This window comes from Sebastes umbrosus, chromosome 3, assembly GCF_015220745.1.
Source record: "Sebastes umbrosus isolate fSebUmb1 chromosome 3, fSebUmb1.pri, whole genome shotgun sequence".
NCBI lineage: Eukaryota > Metazoa > Chordata > Actinopteri > Perciformes > Sebastidae > Sebastes > Sebastes umbrosus.
The window spans coordinates 15087627-15109286 of record NC_051271.1 but is presented as its reverse complement, the minus strand read 5'-3'; the positions used below and the strand labels follow the sequence as shown (position 1 = coordinate 15109286).

Below are 21660 nucleotides of genomic sequence, written 5' to 3'. Positions count from 1 at the left end.
CGTACAGAAGTTATCTACACTGGCTTGCCCCTCTCTTTCTTATCAGTGTTTCCTATGACGCAGACACAATGCTCTACCTTTGTGTTGTGATGGGTCCGTTTTCCGATGCCCTCGATCCTTTTTCGATGTTTCACTCGGCCTCTGCAAACTCTCCATGAAAGGTTCCGGGAATTTGTTAGGACTGCCGAGGGGATGTTTCACTGCGGAAAGAAAATATTGTAATGGCAGATGAGTGGTTGCTCATGGATGTTTTTTATCTTCTGATTTATTTTTTGGCTCTTAAGTAAACTTTTCTGACTGAAGACAACAGTGAAGTAAATACTAAATAATTGCTATCTGGCCCTAAATTCCCTTTGACCCTGATGGTGGCTTATAGCTGAAACACATTTGTTTCTTTGCCCAGAATAAGCTAAGAAAGACCCTTTATCTGTGAGTGCCGGTGATTTGTTTTTTCTGTTCTTCCTACTACCTGGCAGCCGATACTGTTCAAGATTTGGAGACGTGCTCGCTGCTACTTTCTAACCTAAATTCCCTTTACCTGCATTAAACAACATCATGGGGTATGAACTAACAATAATGGTACATGTCCACAGGCTCCATCCTTTCCACGCTTCCCATTCATTTTCTATGTAGGCAGCCATGCAGTGTATTCTGGTAGCGCAGCGTAGTGTTTTCGAAGGATCGACCGTCACGATGGCCGCCCCTCATTTGCATAAAGTTTCTTGTGCTGGGCTCACACCGTGTTGTGCACCGTACGTATTCAACTTGAGGTAACAGGATCGGCTACCCATCCAGGTCATTTTTGACTCTGTCATTCATTACAAATTTCAATGCAGCTATAATTTTTTGCAATGCGGCACTTTCTCACCTTGAATCTTTGCTGCAAACAGGCAAGAGACGAAACAAAACAAAATCTTTCCAAAGAACAGATGCTAGTGCATCATTAGCAATGTTAAAATACTCTACTGCTGCCACATTTTGCCAACCTTGTGGTGTGTTTCTTTGCCTCTGTAGCAAGCAGCTCACTGTGAGAAACCAGAGATGAACTGCGAACATCAGCCTCCAAATCAGCACCCAACAACTGTCTTCCACGTTTACCTCTCAACACCTCCTTTCTGCATGTTAGCATTGTTTCCTCCTCTATCTTTGCGTTTTTATTCAATTGTACTTGACGCATTTTTTGTGAAGACATAGAGTAAGTCATAGCCGCTCTAAAACAAGCTGTGTGCATGTGCATGGCTGCTGGATGTTAGGACAGCGGTGAGTAACAGCAGTGAGTAAGCTGCAGTATTACTGATGTCCAGATTTGTTCATGTAGCCGAATGCTGACATTTAAGTAGTTCCACTGAAAAAGGATACTAGATTTAGATTTGAGTACAGCTTCCACAACTGCCAAGTAATTAACCAGGCCACACTTCATCACGTTGCCTGAAGTTATACAGAGAGTCTCAGGCTTAGTAATGCAAGAACAGTGTATAGTTGTCTTCGTTAGTTGTGAGTGGATGAGATAAACTCCTACCACGATGTACAGCAGGACAAATTATCTGTAAACCTCTATATAAACTGATTTAACAAAAGAGATAACAGTAAATAGTTACAATACAAATAATAATTTTAAAAAACTAAGCCACTCTAAAACAAAAGAATCAATCACTTACGCTTTCCGTAAAAAATATTTTCATAAAAACAAGAATCCAGTCCCATTCCGGTCAAAGAGTCTGGGCACCACACTAAAGCAAAGCTATCCATCTAAACGGGCGAGGCACCATTGCCCAAAAAAAACAAAAAACCCAAGCAGATAAATTAATGGAGGCAAACATCGGAAATGTCTAGGGGAGGAGTGAGGACCGTGGAGCAGGAGCAGGAGTGCGCTTGGCCACAAGAGCAGGGATTAGGGAGGGAGGCGTGGGTGGTAATCTGCGTGCAACAGAGGCATCATCCTCATGTCAAGTTCAAGCCAGCACACAGGGCTGGACAATCTTTCTGCCTGCAGTTTAACAGCCCTCTCTCCATCCCAACGCAAAACATAACTGCAATGTGCAGAGTGAAATGATTATTCTCATGGGTGCTGACATTGTTTGATGTTTGCTTAGTGATATGTTCATAAAAATGTTCAGATGCTCGAATAGATTGGGATTATGGAAATTAAATTGTTAGAAGTTGAAATTGATCACCATTCTCATCCCTATCATGATCTGTTATTAATCGTCAATACTAAATACACAAAACATGCACTGCTGTTTGGCAGCAACTAACTTCTGTTATTAGAAAAAAGTCATTGTTAGATAACCCGTATAACCTGTAGGCAGCAATAAAAGAACAGAGTAGCTAGGCGATAATTCAATATGATCATCATCATCATTTATCATCTTTCGATTGAATCACATATCGAGATATCATGATATACAATTATGCCGTTTAAATTGATAATAAATTTCTCTGAAAATCTGATCATTTTGCACTAAAGTTCTTCATAAAATGTGAAAATATTTGTAATTTGTTAAGTATTTAATTCACACAGGAGTATAAAAAAATAGGCTTTACCGTGTGGTTATCTCATATAGAGTATTTATTTATTGAATTACTAGAAAACATGCTATATCGCGATATATATTGTTATCGAGATATGAAATGACCTACTGTATATCGATAGAAGATTTTACCCATATCAGCCAACCCTATATGAATATAAGGCATGTGTGCACCTTTGAGAAAAACATTTGTGAACATGTGTGCAGTTGCATTCATACGTCATTTTATTGGCTACATAACCTGAAGACTGACCTGGATATTAAAGAGGACCTATTATGTCTTTTCCCTTTCCTTTAGTGTGTTATATAGTTTTTTGTGTATGTAAAAGGTCTGCAAAGTTACAAAGTTCAAAGTCCACGCCAAAGTGAGTGCAAAAAGAAGTCTGATTGTATAGAAGTCTATGAGAAAATGAGCCTACTTCTCACTTGATTTATTACCTCAGTAAACATTGTAAACATGAGTTTATGGTCTCAATCGCTAGTTTCAATTCTTCTTCAATACAGCATGATGTTCATTTAGTAAATTATGGTCCCATTTAGAGTCAAATAGACCATAAAGCAGGGTATTGCTTTAGCTGGCTACCTTGTGATTGACAGGTCGCTACCAATGCATTGTCCAGTCTGGGTGTTGTCCGTGTTTTCAGTTCATGAAAGTTAACTGTAAAATTTTGGTCGCATAAAAATGTCTTATTCAGCGTTCAGTTGTACTTAACTCCACCCTCTTGTGTCAAGATGGCGACGGCCAAAATGCCAAACTTGTGGCTTCATAACGGAGCATTGCCTCCAAAGTAAATAAACATATTATTTTAATTGCAGGCAAATAGCCATGGGATATTAATTAAGTTGATCCACTCTGATATGCATTTATGAAAAATTTACTTTTTCAGGACTGCACAGTTTTCTGCACAAATTCGAAATTCATTCATTCCCATTCCATTCACTGACTCTCTGATTGTGTTGCCGGTGTTGTCATATCATACATGCAGTCCAAAGCTTTCACCAAACAGTAGTGGGAGATTAATTTACTTTTCTTTTTTTTTGACTTTGGTGTAAGTAGGATTATCCGTGACGAGGTTTGTGTTCAGTAAGCAGTAACGCATCACAAGGTGTCCTGATATAAGAAAATAATGAATGAATGAATGCGGCAAAGTGGATTTTGAGAGGAATATTGCACTTTTAACATTCCAAGTTAGTAGTAAATGAGCATTTTTATCTGTCACATTGTTTGATATAGTAGTAAAAGGTTTGTGAAGCCTCTAATTATTTTAATACAGACATTTTCAATGTCTGTCAGAAGGGTTAGGTGTGCTGATAACGGCAGGTTTGTCTTACCTGTCACATCACCATTTATTTGGCCTTTGTACCGAGGACACATGGTGGTTTGTCTCGGAGCATCTTCATTAGACACCGGAGATCCCTCAGGATTGGTGTAAAATAAAAGAAGTGGCTGGAAATGTCCCCTGATACATTTAGAGGCAACATCTTTCCATTTGGATCCAATCTGGGGGAAAAAGCAGAGTGTGATATAAGAGCATGCAACACAGAGTAACGGGGGGAGTAGACGTTTGAACAGAGATAAAGCAGATTAATAGCGTAGAGTTCCTAACCTCCTTTACAGTGGCATCATCGAAAAACATCCATTTTGAAGATTTGGTGTGATAGGCAAAGGCTGAGTAGTGTTTACTGGAAAAACAGATCATCCCCACCAGATGAAGCTCACTCCGTTTGGCATTTTCATCAGTGACACGGTTGAAAAGCTGAAATGGAGCAAATTGAGACAAGTTTGATCTCGACATATCGCTCTTTGGCAGACGCTAAATCCTATGAGAATAAAATCTGTCTGTGTGTGCTTTTTATACTCTGATACTTTTTTAAAGATTACAGCAGACTGACCTTCATCATTACTAGTTTAAGGACAAATAGCTGACAGCTATGATCATTGTAATTTTGTTTGAGTTAATGACATTTTTAATGAGGGGTGGGGGAAAAAAATTGAGTCACGTAGGAATGGAGATTCTTATCTTTCGCAGAGAGATTCACAACTTCCAAAAATCGATTTTCGAGGCACAGCGGACTGGAGGAGAACCTGAAATTAGCACCCCTATGAACTGTATCGACGGCGATTTTGAATTGAATCGTGTCCCCAAGAATCAAAATCAAATCAAATCGTGAGATGCCGAAAGATTCACAACCCTATTACTAGCACAAAACTGCCAAAAATATCTACATACTATATATAATATACATAATGTCTAAAGTGATTTGTCATCTGGTGAGGTTTGCTTCAGCTCTTACCCCACACAGGTTCAAACGTGGGCCAAGTGACCGAATGACGTCGTCCGTGAGGTCCGACTGTTCGGCGTCCCAAACGAATCCAATAGTGACGATCTCTGGACAGTTCATGAGCACACGGCGGATCTTGATACTTTGACCACAGTTGCTCTGCAAAATATGAAGAAAAACATACAAAGTCCATAATAATATCAACGTACATACAAGAAAAACATTAAGTCCTAATTATGTATTATATTCTCTATTTTCTTTAAAAGGGACTGAATATACATTTTGGGAAACAAAATTAGGATTTCTATGTTAATTTTAATGAGTGTTCCTGACAGAGGTAGGTCACTGTATTTAGCCTACATGCAACTGAGCACAAATACTGGAAGGAGGGGGAAACAGCTAATGTGACAAGTGTTTGACTGTATTTGCACTGTACAACACGTTCTCATCTCAACTTGTCACATACCGCCGCTTTGTCACGTCCCTTGGCGTCACTTTAGGATCAGGTAACAAAACGACTATAGTTAGGTTTAGGAAGAAACTACATGGTTGGGCTTAAAACTACTACGTTTGTGCAGTGAAAATGACACTGAAAATTGAGAACGCGGGACACGAACGAACAGCTGATTGTAACGTGACGCACAGGACACGAACAGCGGCCTCCTGGATGAAAACTTTGTGTGTTGGTTCCAGCCACCTCCCCTTTCAGATGGGGTTATATTATAGTTAATGGAACGCATGGGGCGTTTCATACCGGTGCTAAGGGGTGCCTTGTTCAGCGGTATCGAACGCCAATCGTCTGTGACAAAGCCTCATTATTTGACGCCCTGGGAATGACAATGGTATGATAACAGCATTTAAGATGTGTAGTAATAGAAAATTTCAAGGAGCAGCTAGTTAAAGCATTTCTATTTCTGTTTCTTGACAAACAACCGCTTGGCCCAATTACGTCAGAATTGCCAGACTGCAGACTCTTGGATGTGTTTCTTAGCTAACAAGATACAATAATAATGATAAAGTTTACACACAACAAACAATCAAAACAAAGATACAGGAATAAAATCAAAAGGCAGAAACCAGTAAGTTACAAAGTGCTTCACACAGAATGAATAATAAATCAAAGATACAGAAATAAAACTAACAAGACAGAAACTAGTCAGCCAGACGCGAGACAGAAATGTAAAATATGCAGCAAGTAAAAGTGAAATTGATCTTTTTTATTTTTTTATTTCTCAGCAATAAATAAATGAGCAAATTTCCCCAAATGTCAGAGAAGTAGGTTGAGGCTTCGTCTCTCTGTCTCTCACACACACACACACACACACACACACAGACACACACTTGTGACTTATCACTTGAAAATGTCATAATAAGGACTGATGCAAAGATGGAAAAAGAGCCAGACAGCACGTATTATCAGCACACCAGTATCATTAAGTCAGTACTGAGTTTTCTGTTAGAATAAAGGGTGAAGGGAACAGACCACTCAGCTTCACCCAACTGATGCACACTGAAGAGGAAGACAGCGGTAGCGAATCCAGATGAGAGAAAAACAGTGGCTATACCCCCTTACTGCTATTTATATCCTAACACTAGTCTGGCACCGTCTCCTTCCGGCCGCTTCAAGTGCAGAGTCACGGCAGAAAGCACAGAGTGTACTCTGCATAGCTGCAGGAATCTTCTTTGTGTCCATGTTACAGTAACATACTAACGGCTCAGCTCAACGGCTACATGATTCATTAAAGGGTGACTTTGGTGTTTTTCAACCTGGACCCTATTTTCCCATGTTTTTGTGTCTTTTTGGTCCAGTACTGAGGAATAACGCTGTAACCGGCAGTGAAACGAGCTGCGAGGGCAAGTGAGCAGCGTCAATGTAACGTTACGTGGTGGCCATCGAATTAAAAAAACACATCCACATTGTGGAAATCATTTAAATATTCAGCCATGACATTGAAATTCTTTTAGATAACACTAAGCTACACTTTCTGTACTCTAACACAACAAACTCTGCCCGGCTGGCAGTCGCGTTTCCACCATGGATGTATTCCACTATTCCACGGTTGTCTTCCAGCAACACATCACCTCGCCACATTTCAGAATGAGACTTCTCCTTGAGCGAGACTCTTTCCATGATGTCAGACACTTATGATAACAATCAGAGTCTGTCATGGCAAAAACAAGCACTTTTAGTGGACGTAAATGACGGTGTCAGCTTGCCCCATTAGCACCATATTGCAGCCTGTGAGCAGCTGCCGTCTACAGCACTCTCCCTCAGTACTGGACCAATTTCAGAAATTGTTGTCCATATTAGTCACTTAGACACAAAAACATGGGAAAATAGGGTCCAGGTTGAAAAGTACTGAAGTTATCCTTTAATAGCTGCCTGTAATGAATCAGCATTTACTTTAATTATGGTTGAATCCAGACATTTTTGACAAAACAACAGAACGGGGGAAAGGTAATGACGACTTCAAGATGTCTTATTTGTTAAGAAAACCATCACATTAAAATGAACAATGACAAGAAGTCACATACCGGGCAGCTTCGGAGGTCACCGGTGTTGTTTGCTGCCTGCAGCAATTCTCCGAACATGTCTGACCTGAGCCGCTCGTTTTTCCCCAACATGCGATCAACTTGTTGGCTGCGCATAAAGACAGAGAATATATCAGTAGTCGCAAATATTATATTCCATCACCACAACCTTTCTGTATTCAGTGTCTGACATGCAGTAATGGACAGAAACTGTGTTCTAGTAATCAATATGAAATGTTCTAAATTTAATCGCAATTAATCGCATGATTGTCCAAAGTTAATCACATCATTAATCACACATTTTTTCATCTGTTCAAAAGTCTTAAAGGGAGATTTGTCAATTATTTAATAATCTTATCAACATGGGAGTGGGCAAATATGCTGCTTTTGCAAATGTATGTATATATTTATTATTGGATATCAATTAACAACACAAAACAATGACAAATATTGTTCAGAAACTCTCACAGTTAACAGCTGTCAGTGTGTCAGTGTGCTGACTTGACTATGACTTGCCCCAAACTGCATGTGATTATCATAAAGTGGGCATGTCTGTAAAGGGGAGACTCGTGGGTACCCATAGAACCCATTTTCATTCACATATCTTGAGGTCAGAGGTCAAGGGACCCCTTTGAAAATGGCCATGACAGTTTTTTTTTGCGTAAGTTGGAGCATTATTTAGCCTCTTTATCAACAACCTAGTATGACATGGTTGGTACCAATGAATTCCTAAGGTTTTCTCGTTTCATATGCTTTAAAACTGAACCTGCTACAACCTATTGCAAGTTGTCTTAATGCGTTACAGAAATTAGTGTTAGTGTTAAAACAAATTTAAGTTAACGCATTATCGCGTAAACTTTGACAGCCGTAAAAAATATAGTTATAAGTTTCTCCAAAGACTGATTAACCTTCACTGAGAGCTATTGGCTATGACGAAGTCAGTAGCATAATGAAATCAACATTTTTGGTACAAGTCATTCAACACATCTTATCAATTCTTTATACGGCTCTTACAGAGGTGTTAATTAAACTATATGTTTATAACTGAGGTCATAGTTGTACGGTGGTATTGGTAAATGGTAAATGGACTTGGACTTATATAGCGCTTTTCTAGTCTTCCGACCACTCAAAGCGCTTTACAATACATGTCAGCATTCACCCATTCACACACACATTCATACACTGATGGCAGAGGCTGCTAAGGTGCCAACTTTGCCCATCAGGATCTAATCTAAATACTCATTCACACACCGATAGCTATGCCTTCGGGAGCAATTTGGGGTTAAGTGTCTTGCTCAAGGAAATTTATTTCTAGGCACCACATTAGAAACACCTCTCATTATAATGCAGTCCAGTTGGACATCACTACAACCTCAATAATAAACATATAAATAAATATAAAATTAAATTAAATTAATACCTCAATGACAGTGTCAATCACAACTGAACATGATTATCTTTGTGAAGGTAGAATTTATGTCTGAGACATATTTAATATTTCATAATATCTAATAACATTCAATGTAATTAGTTTGAAAGCATAGCGGTATAAAATATAGAGTACATTAAAAATGAATAAAGGTCTTCCTGTTAACACTCCTCAGCTAGTCACAATGAACATAGTAACATAGTTACTTATGTATGCATGCAGAAAGTGAGTTGAGGAGGAATTGTGCATAAAAAAAGAAAAGAAGCTTCATATCAAACAATCATTTGGCATCGTTAGCCTTCGGGGGAATTAAAGTGATTATAATCAACGCTCGGTGTTTAGGTGTGGCTGCTAAAGAACAGGAAGGACATTGATCTAAAAAATTAAAAATTGCAATCAAATCATTTTCGAGTACTTTTGACATTTAAATCGTGATTATCACTCTGGCCTGATTTTTGTATTCCATTTTTTCAAGCCATGGCAGTAAATCAAGCACTCACCATAAAGAAGTTGTTGAGACATAATGTACGAACTCTGTGAACGGGTGAGGGTCTGAAGATGCTCCACAGCAGCGACACACAAACTGAAAAAACAAAACAAAAAACTGAACGTTATTTTACAGATGACATTTTATTACATGTTAACATTTAGTGAGAGCAGCTGTGGGAGTTTTTCTTTATTATTATTATTATTATTATTATTATTATTATTATTATTATATGTACAGTAATTGTCCCCATGTACTTCACATCAATACTAAAAAAACACCAAACATAAAGTATAATATCTCATTGTTTTGTATGTTTTTTCTATGTTTTTACATGGAAAGTGTTTTAAGGTTTGTATGATGTTTATCCTCTGAACATCTGTCTGAATTTAAACATTTGACACCAATGTGTGCATTTTTCCTGCCCAGGTACTGCTGATGAAATGTAGATGTATAGCTAATTGTCCCTGTTAAATAAACAAATTGAAGAAATTAAAAAAAAAAAAGCAAACAAAAAATAAACATTTTATTGTTCTTGTTTTCAATGACAAATCGTATTGAATAAACTCAGTTACCTGCTCATAAAGCATCATTGCAAACTTCTGATGGGTAATGCAGGATTTGGATGAACAAGCATCAGTCGCAGCGTCTGAAACGATGTGTAAATGGATTCGCTCCAGGATGTTCTCCTGATGTATAAGAAATAAGAGCAAATACAATGCAAATATTGAATACATGCAAACACACACGCTACACAACACTATTGCACAGCATTTCCTTCCTTTAAAAAGGAGCAGTGTGTAGGATTTGGCACCATCTAGTGGTGAGGTTGCAGATTGCAACTAAGTAAAACTTTTCCTGTGTGCCAAGCGTGTAGAAGAACTACGGTGGCCGACGTGATTGTCCCTATCTAGAGCCAGTGTTTGGTTTGTCCGTTCTGGGCTACTGTAGAAACATCGCAGACTCCGTGAAATAGGGATGTGACGGTGAGGAAAATTTCCCACTGGTTAATAAACTTGTGACAACACCGGTGTTACCGATTACACCTGACATTTTACAAGAAAAGATGATGGTCAACCTGTGTAGCGCGCTTACTTTGATCTTTACCGTCGAATGATGTGTGTCTGGCCTCTCCGGTAGAGCTTTTGCTGCAGGGCTAAATCAATATACAATCCTAACGGGGTTTAAATATGCTAAAAAGCAAGAGGCCAAAATGCAGAATTTACATACAGTAGATAAAACTGGTGATTACACAGGGCCACGGCGTTTTGTCAGTGACCTCTGCCTCTCTTTACCTTCAGTGTCACAGAGGAGGAAGCACCATAATAATATACTGTTACTGTGGAAAAGTCTTCCACTGGATGCTACTTTGATTAAAAGCCAAAGGCACAGCGTCAACATACAAAGCACTCAGCGGCGTCATCCATCAGGCCGAGTTGGAAGCGTTGCTCATCCTTAAAAGTTTCAGCGAGGGCGTTACGCAGGCTGTCGGAGGGGAGCACACGCTCTCTGCTCTGCTGAAACTGGCTGAAGATGCTCTGAAAAAGAAAAACTATGATTAGTCCCGTCCTGAAAATGACTGTCCCTCACCAAATTACAACTCATGACCAATTTGTACTTTTATAGTTATTACTTTTAATTTATAGTTATTATAACATCAAATATGTTTTTTCATCACCAGTGTCATTGAGTAATGACTGATGAAATTTGAAATATTCAAATCAGACTACTACACACACTTCATAAATATATTTCTGATGCACACACACAAATATTTCTTATTTTAAATAAATTAAATAGAAATCCACAAATATGTGCATTTAAAAGTATTTGCAATTTTCATCAAAAACATATTTGTATGTTGTTACATTTATATACAACGATAATTTGATTTTGTGAGAATTTTTATGTGCTACGCTTCCGCAATGACGTCGTCGGTCGGGACGGCGTAATCAGCTTTAACCACCATATCAGAGCAGTGCAGAGCGGCGGCCGTGAGCTAGCCAGTGGGGCACGCTCACATGCACGAACATGCACTAAAAGCATGCACGGCCGGTGTGGATACAACACACATAGAGGGAGAGTGACTTCATTCTCTGCTCAGGTAGACAATACTCTATCTATATCTATATCTTTACCTAGCAAATAATTGTTTGCTGCTCTATTAATGCTCTGGATATCAAATTTAGTACCTTTAATAATGAGACTAATATGACTCCATAAAAGTGCAGTAACATGCAAACCTTTAAAGCACAGAAGATGCAGGAATCACCGAGACAGAAGTGACCTGAGAGCTGCCTCAAACTTCTCCTGAAGATGTCCAGCTGCCAAAGCACCTGTGAAGATTTAACAACATCAAAAAACATCAATATACTGACATGCACAGAATCTCATTTCAAGCATTTCAGAAGCTCAGACTGAAGAAAAAGATCTTACAAACAACATGTATGAACGATCTTTCTCTTCAAATATAAAATAGCTGCTAGTACTGCCAAACCCAAGGAGAGTCAACACTCAACTCAGCAGCTTTTAGTCATTTTCAGCTCATTATTTTGGTCTGCTGGTCCATGTGGTCCAAGTCCCAGCTTTTTTCACCAACGCATGCATGAAAAAAAACATTTCCAGCTCACACACATCACTGAGAGTGAAAATAGTAAAAAAAAATCTAGCTAAGTAGCAAGAGACAGATATTTTATTCAGGAGTTGACAGACAAATTAATTAAAAAAACATAAGTGAGTGTTGGCTGGAGGCAAAAAGCATTTCACCCATATTGCTGTTTGTACTAAGTAATGTTTTAAAGTCTACTGCTGCACTTTACTCTTTACTCTTTACTCTATAGCGTTTCAAAACTAAGTTTACAGGACAAAAGAGCGGAAATGTTAGAAGGAGAATTTGTTCTCTTTGTTTGAGACAGTTTTGTAATTATTTCAGAGGAGTGAAGTCACTTAAAGCTGCAGTCGGTAACTTTGAGCAAATATGATTAAAAACTTATTTTTATAAAACGGTCACGATATCCTGACAGCAGTGCATGAGACAGGTAATCTGTGAAAAGACTCAGGTTCCTCCGTGTCCTCTTCGTGCTTCAAATGGCATCTGCAAGATTTCACCGGCCGATGGAAACCAACCAATCAGAGCCAAGCTGTCTCTAACGCAGCTGTCAATCACTGCTCGCTAAACTCGCAAACTCTGATCAAACGGTCAAACTAGGCAGCGCTGATCAAATATAAATCAATATTCTGATACTCTAATGCCTATTTCTCTTCTCAAATGTTTCCAGAAACATCTTGTAGTGTACTGTTTAGCTGTAAAATGAGAAAGTTTGCTCCGGCTGGTGGGCGGTGCTTTTCTTTTGCTTTTTTCAAAATTGGCTGTCGGGTCACAAACATTCTCCTTTTACAGCTAAACAGTACACTGTTCGCCAGTTTCGCGAGCAGTGATTGACAGCTGCTGTAGAGACAGATCGGCTCTGATTGGTTGTTTTCCTTCTTGCAAATGCCATTATGAGCTCAGGAGGACACAGAGGAACCTGATTTTTTTCAGACTACCTGTCTCATGCACTACTGCCAGGATATAGTGACCGTTTTATAAAAAGAACGTTTTACCACATTTGCTGAAAGTTACCGACTGCAGCTTTAATTTGAGTATTTTTTCAGTGATTTCGAGCTGGTAGAAAATGTTTCTTCACCTGAACAGCGCTGTTTAGGAAGCAGCTATTTTGCCCGGGCTCATTCAGCAGGCCTTTGGTGAGAGCAAGAGACAGCATGCTGCCAGGCTGGTAGGATTTCTTCAGGCCTCCTCCAGGTCTTTTGAACATCTTCACCCATGCCATGGAGTTAGAGCCTGCAACTGATGAGAAAAAAATACATCCTCAGGTTCTGACATGTATCTTCTGTGTGGTGCTTCACTCAGAGTTGTCTGTGTGTTTGCGTCTTTTAAAGCAATTTACACCCCATGTGTAACCTTAAAATCATTATATCATATCATATTAAAGGTTTTGGATGCTACCCACTCAAATACTAAGCATGCAAACATGTGTATTTTCCTTTAATGTTGACACCACTGATTCAAAATGTGATAATTATTGCATGGCACTATGGAGGCATTATAAGCAACGCTGGCTGAAAATTCGGCTCATCTTGGACCCAGTTTTCATTACATCACTAATCCAAATGACTGATGTGGTTGGCTGCCAGATGAATCATGTCATCTACCTTCTCCAGAGTTGGGAGGAGACTTGCTGCTGCTGGACATGCTGCTGGGAGGTGGGAGCTGGTGCGCTGGTCTGGCCATGGGCTCCATCCATTTCATCCCCACGCACCTCCGGAGCGGTTAGTCGAAAGCATCGTCATCAGGATCAGCCGCAGGGCAGCCTCAGCCTTGTGCTACTGGACATTGAATGGCAACTGGATAATATCTGAGGAGGACAGGTGGGAAAGAAGAGGTGAACCATAAACACAAGTCCACAGTGCAGCTAGCGAGGCTGAGGAGCAGAATCAACAACTAATAGTCGTGACAACACTGAATTAAGTTAATTACCATGAATTGTAAAGTACTTCTCCACTTGTTTGGAAACACTAAGACCTGAACTTTGAGTTGTGTTCCACCTCTATGATCTGCAGCCATCACACACCGACTGATGCAAGAACATGACAACAACATTTTATCTGTTTTTAATACTTTTACAGCTTATATAGAGAGAAAAGACAACCTGATTAACCTTTGGTCCAAAAAACATAATGAAATTCACTATAAAGCTTATGACTTATAGATGTTCAGATGCATTTCGATCTGTTTTTATCTGTACTTGTCCGTTCCATTGCTTCATCACTGATTCACTGTTTGCAGAAAAAGCATATAAAAATAGAGAGGTAGAATAAAATGAATATTAATGCAAGGGACAAAATTACAATAAAATGCGTTTTATTTTATATATGAGAAAGCAGGGTCAGTTGGGACAGGAGGACAGGACAAGTTAGAAAGTAACTATGCCCTTCACCGTGCTCATACTCATCCACCCACTCTTCACTTTCATTATCAAATTGGAGACCTTCTCACTATTCCTCACATTTTTTTTATTCACAGTTTTAATAATTCACAAGTAAATTATGGCTCTTTTGTTATTTTTGTTCTATACTGTTTTAGTTATGCCACATACAAAAAAAAAGATATTGTTGGGAAGCTTATTTTCTGGGCTATCAGTCGATGCTAGTGTTACAGTAGCTGTGTGGATTTTTGTTGGTAGCTATAACACAGAAGTCCAAAGTGTTTCTGCTTTCTCCCGGGACGTTTCAGACGGTTACCTGGTTGGGACAGTGTTGTTTATAGTTCCTACCTTGTTACAAATCAACAAAAAGCAAACAAAAAAAGACAAAGGCTTTTCCTAACTGAATTAGACCCGCTGTGAAATCACTGAGTGTATGTTTACTCAAGTGGCAGCCAGACAGAAAACCTTTTTTATTTCTCCAAAATTCCATATCTCAGTAATTTATGAAAATATAATAATTTTACAAATATTTTCTTTTCCTCAAAGAAATGTGCAAACAAGCGACTGATTCTTCAAATTTACACTGCAATTTTTTTTCAATTTTAAATGATATTTATTTTAGTCCAGAACAAAAAAACTTGATAAATTGTTAGCAGATTCTTGTATCTGTTCAGGGATCAAATCATTTTCATTACTGTTCAAGTAGTCTGTGAGTAATGCAAGGTTATTTGGCGTGGATGCAAAAGTGTCCCAACCGACCCGCTTGTATCATTATTATATTCAAATAAAACCTAAAATGGTATTGTATTGCTTAAATTCAAATGTGCAAGGGTAGTGTACAGTTTGGCTTTACTCTGGAACACTCAACATAAACAGCAGCTTGTCTTATTTGAAACTGAATTACATGAAACTTTAAGCTACAATAAATGTAAAAACTCTTGTTTACATTTGTATTAAAGATTGTAGCTTAAAATGTCAGCTCATCCCACCAACAAAATATCAAAACACATACTGAAGCCTGTCAGCAACACATCAACAACTACATTATAATGTGTTCTATCTTCATCTGATGCTGGTCTCTGGTTTGTTTACATTTACAATGTTAACATACAGGGGGAGTAAATCATCTTCAATTATGCTTAGATGAGAAAGACAAAATTGTGATTTGTGTTTTCAATTGGATGTCAAACTTTTACAGCCATATCTTGTGTTTTTTTTTAATATAGGCTAAATTTATATGAAAAAATGAGTGATTACAGGCATTTAAGTCGTTTTTTGGGGTCAAAAAATGACCTATTTCATCTATATTCCAACGTTTTCATCATGTACAATCTGAAATGCAACAACTACATTATAATGTGTTTTATCTTCATCTGATGCTGCTCTCTGGTTTGTTTACATTTACAATGTTAACACACAGGGGGAGTAAATCATCTTCAATTATGCTTAGATGACAAAGAGACAAAATTGTGATTTGTTTTTTTCAACAGGATGTCAAACTTTTACAGCCACATCTTATGTTTTTTTTTTAATATATGCTAAAATGTATATGAAAAAATGAGTGATTACAGGCATTTAAGTCGTTTTTTGGGGTCACAAAATGACCTATTTGATCTTTATCCCAACGTTTTCATCATGCAAAATCTGAAAATGCCTGCATGTTAGTGTATCAGTGCCCACATGTGTTTTTCTGCACCAGCCTCTATGACAACATGTGATGCCCCTATAAGGCCTATATACGGTCTGGTATAAGCGCCCATCTCTGCAGCAGCAGGGCTCATAAAGGAGGACATAATAAATCCTTTACTGGACGGGATTTTATGACCATCCTGAGCTTTTCCAGCGTTAAAAAAAAAGCCAGCCTAAAGCTCCCAGAGCAGAGCAGCAGGAGGAGACAACATGCTTCTCCCAGCGTTGCACCACCACTGAACTGTCGCTCCGGTCAGCAGCACAAATATATCGCAACTTGCATGCATGCACTGACACAAAAACAAGTGTTGTGAGGAGGACTCACCTTAAAGGGAAGAAACGGGTATAGAGCTGATTTTGCCTCCAATGATGAAGGCGCAGGAGAGGTCCAGCTGTCAACGTGCAAATCACAACACTTTTTCTTCTTCTTCTCCCTGAATCCTCCACATGAGACTGGCTAGAAAACACTGCAGATATGTCCAGACGCATGTAACGCACTATCTGCCATAGTGCAGCATTTCAAATCCCTCCGACGCGCACACAGGCTGCAGCCACTGTGTTTACTTCCACACACACACACACACACACACACACACACACACACACAACCGAGTGGGATGGCGTTATTTCGGTGGAAGAAAATCGTCCCTTTTTTTTTTTTCTGCTGTGTACAAACAGGACCAGTGGATGGCCTGTGTGCCAGAATGTCCGACGAGGATTAGTGATGTTTTGAGACTTGAGAGGTCAAACTCTGCCCCTAGTGTAGCCTCTGGTGCACTGCTGCTGCTGCTGCTGCTGCTGCTGCTGCTCACTGTTCTGCTGTAGTGCAATCTTCAATCCCCTGCATGCATGGCAAACTGTGTGTCTGTGTGCTGGCTGGCGGAAGGTCAGACTTCCAACTTGTCATGATGATGATGAGAGAAGACATCACATGACTGCACTGGTTTCATAATCATGCAGCAGCACTGTGGGGACTAAACCCTGCCTGTATTTTTTTGTTGTTGTTGTTGTTGTTGTAAATGCTCTCTCTCTTTTAAATGTCAAACAACAGAATATACAGTTTTATATTCTGATTTGAAGAGAAAAAAAGACCATGTTTTAAATGGGGAATCTCAACTTCTGCAACTCCAAGAGGCGATTCAGAGTCCCTACATTTAACCTGCATCAGGCTAAAGAACAGGCTTTTGTCTATCAGTCCATCTTGTTGCTAAATAATAATGAATGTGCTGCTAAAGACATGTAAATCCAGAGGACAGATGGTAATTTTGTAATGGGTTATGTATGAATAATGTGATGTGTTTTTTATTTTTTTTTGTCTGATGGGTCTTACTTGTTTGTCTGTCTATGTCTATGGTAACAGTGTACTTTTTCTCAAACTGAGCTGCCTATGGATGCAAAATGAATTTCAGTGTAACTGACAATAAAGTTGTATCGTATCGTATCGTATCGTATCGTATCGTATCGTATCGTAAATGTGTAAATATGCCACAAATGTGATAATAATAATAATAATAATCCACATTGGACACAGAAGTTGTCCTGCTTCCCTTCTTTTCTCATCACACTGGTGCAAATAACACATATTATTAAAGCAGCAGTAGGTAGAAATGGAGCAAATATGATTTAAAAAAAGTTATTTTTTATAAAATGGTCACTATATCCTGACAGTATAGTGCATGAGACAGGTAATCTGAAATCATGTGTCTCTGTGTCCTTCGGTGTCCTCCGGTGTTCCTAATGGCATCTGCATGATTTCACAGACCGGAGGAAAACAACGAATCAGAGCTGATCTGGAGCCTCGTCGTCTCTGAGCAGCTGTCAATCACTCGTGAACTCCGATCAAACGGTCAAACTAGGCAGCGCTGATCAAATATGAATCAATATTCTGTTACTGTAATGTCTATTTCTTTCCTCAAATGTTTTCAGAAACATCTTGTAGTGTACTGTTTAGCTGAACAATGGCCATGTTGAGATAAATTGAGGTACCAAGTACCGCCCACCAGCCAGAGCACAGCCAATAGGAACGCTCCCTCTCTGAAATGACCTGTGATTGGTCAAAGTCTCCCGTCACGGGCTAGATTTTTTTAAAGCCTGAAAACAGAGCCATGAGGAGGTGCAGAAGTCTAGTTATAACTCAGAACACTTGAATTACAATATAATGAAAGACTATTATGGAATATTTGCCCAATGATGCCAAAAACGTTCTGCCTACTGCAGGTTTAAGCATTAATTTTCATATTATATATTCTAAATCCCTTCCTCTCTTTGAATCTGCAGGAAACAGGACATGGGATCACAAAACTCGGAGCAGATGGAGAGTCTGGAAGGGGAAAGCCTGCAGAGCTGAGCAGGTTTTAAGTGTAGACAGGATGACTGATGTTGCAGTACAAACCTCAGTCAGCAAAAATGACACAGTGATTGGAGAATATGTTTTTTTCCACGTAAGTTTTAGTGGGTCTGGTTGCAGATTGCAACCTTGATTCAGTCCTCACCATCGAGTACCTGCTGCTCCAATTAAAGAGAACCTATTATGCTTATTTTCAGGTGCGTACTTGTATTTTGGGTTTCTACTTGAACATGTTTACATGCTGTAATGTTAACAAAAGGCTTTACTCGAATATCTCACACCAGCTGTACTGCAGCACCTCTTTTCACCCTCTGTCTGAAACACTCTGTTTGAGCTCCGCCCCTTCCCGAAAAGCCCAGTCTGCTCTGATTGGTCAGCTGGTCCACTCTGTCATGATTGGTCAACCAAACCAAACTCTTTGGACTCCGCTCAAGCTCCGCTCGAACTAGCTTTTTTTTAGGCTTTGCCAAACTAGCCGCTAGGCAGCTATCATGCAAATGTGTGTTACTTTGTGACATCATCACGTTACGGAAGAAAAGACTTCAGGCAAGGCAGTTCAGGAGCAGTGTTTCTGTGGGGGAGAGTAACTCTCTTCGGCGTGGACTTTGGGCTTTGTAACTTTGGGCTTTGTAACTTTGCAGACCTTTTACATGCACAAAAAAATATATATAAAACATGCTAAAGGAAAGGGGAAAAGCACAAAAGCGTAATAGGTCCTCTTTAATGTATAGCTTCTATTGTGTTTTAATGTAAATGTGTTTTAATGTGTTCCGTCTGGATGTGATATGTTGTGTTTTAATGTACCCTTTTTAATAGCAGATTTTGCACATGCAAATCAAAGACACATTTCTGCCTTTTGCACACAAAAACTAGGCAACATAATAAACAGCATTTTCTTTCTTTCTTTCTTTCTTTATTCATGTTACAAAATGAGTGATCTGATGACGCAGTGAATCCTCATGCCACATGCCAAGTGTTCATCACCTGCTGCTTTTCTCACTTCCTGCAAATACAGTGTGGATTATTTACAGTATATGTGTGTGTGTACGTGTGAGACTACAGCATGTGGGCCAGACTGTGAAAACAGTGTAATTCACTGCTCATGAGTTGTTACACTGAGAAGATTTTGAGTCCAAGAATGAAATCTGTTCGGAAATATTAAACAGGCACATCTTCTATATCAGTGATTCACTGTGGCTGTGACTGCAGGAAGTTCAAATAAGGCTATACCATCATTGTCATACATGTCAGTGCTATATACTGAAGCGAATATATGGGAAAATTGTGGACCATGTGCAGACTATGGAGTGGTACAGTCTGACTGTACATAGCTTTTCTCTGATCTTGTCTCCAGCAATAGCACTGAAACCTCCCTCGAGACACATGAAGAGCTTTTGGTATTATTTATTTTAGGCTTCGTATTTCACCCTCTGAATGTTGCACAGCTGAGCTCTGTTCAGATGAGCTGTCAAACTCTACTGTTCTTTAGTTTATTTTTGGAGGCAGTTTTTTTTTGTATCTGTTTTGTTCTTTCTTTTTTCAGTTTCCAGAGTCTAGTAGTTCAGCCAGAAATGACTAAAATAGCAACTATAAATCAGGGCAGTTAGAGTTTATACAGTAGTTTTAGTTCAGTTAGTTCTATTATTATCAGGTTTACAGACTTTTGTCTCAGAAAAACTGCCCCCAATTGACAGTACACCTTCTATATAAAACAGGATTTACATGTTGAGGCCTGTGTCAGATACTGTATTGAATCTGCTACACAACAGCATTGCTGTGATACCAGTTATAATTCATGGTAAAACTAGACTTTCTCGCAGTTAAGTCTCAAAATAGCTCATCCTTTTGGGAGTGGGTGAGAAAAGTTCTCAAAAATAAACAGCTGCTGTATGAATTCATTTAAAATGATACAAATGGACATTTCTTATCATGACAGGAATGAAACAGCTGGAAAAAATAAAACCATGTTTACATATCCGTTCTGTGTGAATGGAAAATGCAAATTCTTTGGATTGTTGAGGTTTTGGCGAAATGACAGTCATGCATTAAAGATACAGTGTGTAGGGTTTGGTGACATCTAGTAGTGTGGTTGCAGATTGCAACCAACTGAGTATCCCTCCACTCACTCCTCCCTTTCCAAAACTGCGGTAACATGATCTGCTGAATGCAAAACCATGGTAATGCCTCGCTCAGAGTCCATCCTTGCTATAATAACACTACTTTAGGAGCAACGGGAGTCCGACGGTGGTTGGCGGTAACGCGGTTTTGCACTCTGCGGCTCACCTTGCCGCAGTTTCACAAGCGTGTTGGAGAACTACGGTGGCCTTCAGGTAACGTAAAAACGTGAAAGGCTCTCTCTAGAGCCAGTGTTTGGTTTGTCCGTTCTGGGCTACTGTAGAAACATGGCAGAGCAACATGGCGGACTCCGTGAAGAGGACCTGCCAAGTCCCCAGGAAGAACGCTGGTTGTTGATGCCAATTGTCTTAGTGGCCAAATGGTGGTACTACAACTTCAGTGTCCATTATGTGATGCCATTGGGCCCAAAATGACTTTCCCATAGACTTACATTGGGAAAGAGACGTCTGTAACTCAGCGGATAATTTTTTCTGAGTTAAATCAATTTCCCAGTATGAACACTTGAATAGCCCTTATTTAAATCGTTAGGTCCTTAATGTTGTAAAATGCACTAATAGCTGAATCCAGAGTTATTTCCCTTCCTCCGTTCATGTGAATGAGACCCAGACCGAGGCTGAAGCGAGGGCTGGGATGCGGAGTTAGCAAGCTGTGACGGCAGCATGATGGCTGTGACCCCGTGACCGAGCCATTTGACCGAGCGGACGCTACTGCGCCTGCTCAATGGGCCCAATGGATGCGGAAGATAGCTGGAAGATCTGGGTACTTTTCCAGTCGGAAGTCGAGCCATTTAGGCTTCATGCGCCACTGAGCAACTTTCATAGAAATGAACGGGGCCCCGCCTCCAACGCTGTATCCAGTTCTCTTAATACATCCATGTGACAGACTCCATGAAGAGGACCCGCTCCCTATGTAGATATGAAGGACTCATTCTAAGCCAACGATAACACAGCGATTCTTATACACTAATGCAAACATAGTTATGAATATTATATTCCATTTCTGCTAATAGATCCCCCGAAATGCTACACACTGTTCCTTTAAGACTGCTCATGAGTTCCCACTGGCCAGAGTTTTCTCTCCTGTATTTCCTCTCTCTGTTTTCCAGCTGTGAATGGTATGTGCAGTTACATTCAGAAGCATTAAAATGATGTGCATTGAGTTAGTTATTAAACAACCAATATACAGTATGTTTGAGAAGGCAATACACTTAAACTGTAGAAGTAAAATCATGCAGCTCGAAT

At 39.4% G+C, this 21660-nt stretch overlaps 1 protein-coding gene and 1 long non-coding RNA gene across 4 annotated transcripts in view; one reads left to right on the top strand and one right to left on the bottom strand.

The window, feature by feature from the left end:
* Positions 1–16755, bottom strand: part of usp53b (ubiquitin specific peptidase 53b) — a 27799-nt gene extending 11044 nt beyond the window's left edge. Inside the window, exons 1-12 of one of the 3 annotated variants that reach the window (XM_037765423.1) lie at positions 16262–16755; positions 13475–13677; positions 12949–13103; positions 11506–11598; positions 10666–10800; positions 9838–9951; positions 9276–9358; positions 7350–7455; positions 4827–4973; positions 4139–4288; positions 3864–4032; positions 78–200 (exon numbers count right to left, since the gene is read on the bottom strand). In XM_037765423.1, coding sequence (XP_037621351.1) covers positions 78–200; positions 3864–4032; positions 4139–4288; positions 4827–4973; positions 7350–7455; positions 9276–9358; positions 9838–9951; positions 10666–10800; positions 11506–11598; positions 12949–13103; positions 13475–13571 — 1372 coding nt within the window. In that variant the 5' untranslated portion in view covers positions 13572–13677; positions 16262–16755. Of the gene's footprint in view, positions 1–77; positions 201–3863; positions 4033–4138; positions 4289–4826; positions 4974–7349; positions 7456–9275; positions 9359–9837; positions 9952–10665; positions 10801–11505; positions 11599–12948; positions 13110–13474; positions 13678–16261 lie in introns of those variants that run through there. The other 2 variants (XM_037765422.1, XM_037765424.1) reach the window with 2 other exon arrangements.
* On the top strand, positions 10184–21660 carry LOC119485760. Its single transcript, XR_005206363.1, has 2 exons — positions 10184–10242; positions 21315–21660. It is a non-coding gene; the product is annotated as an uncharacterized LOC119485760 (long non-coding RNA).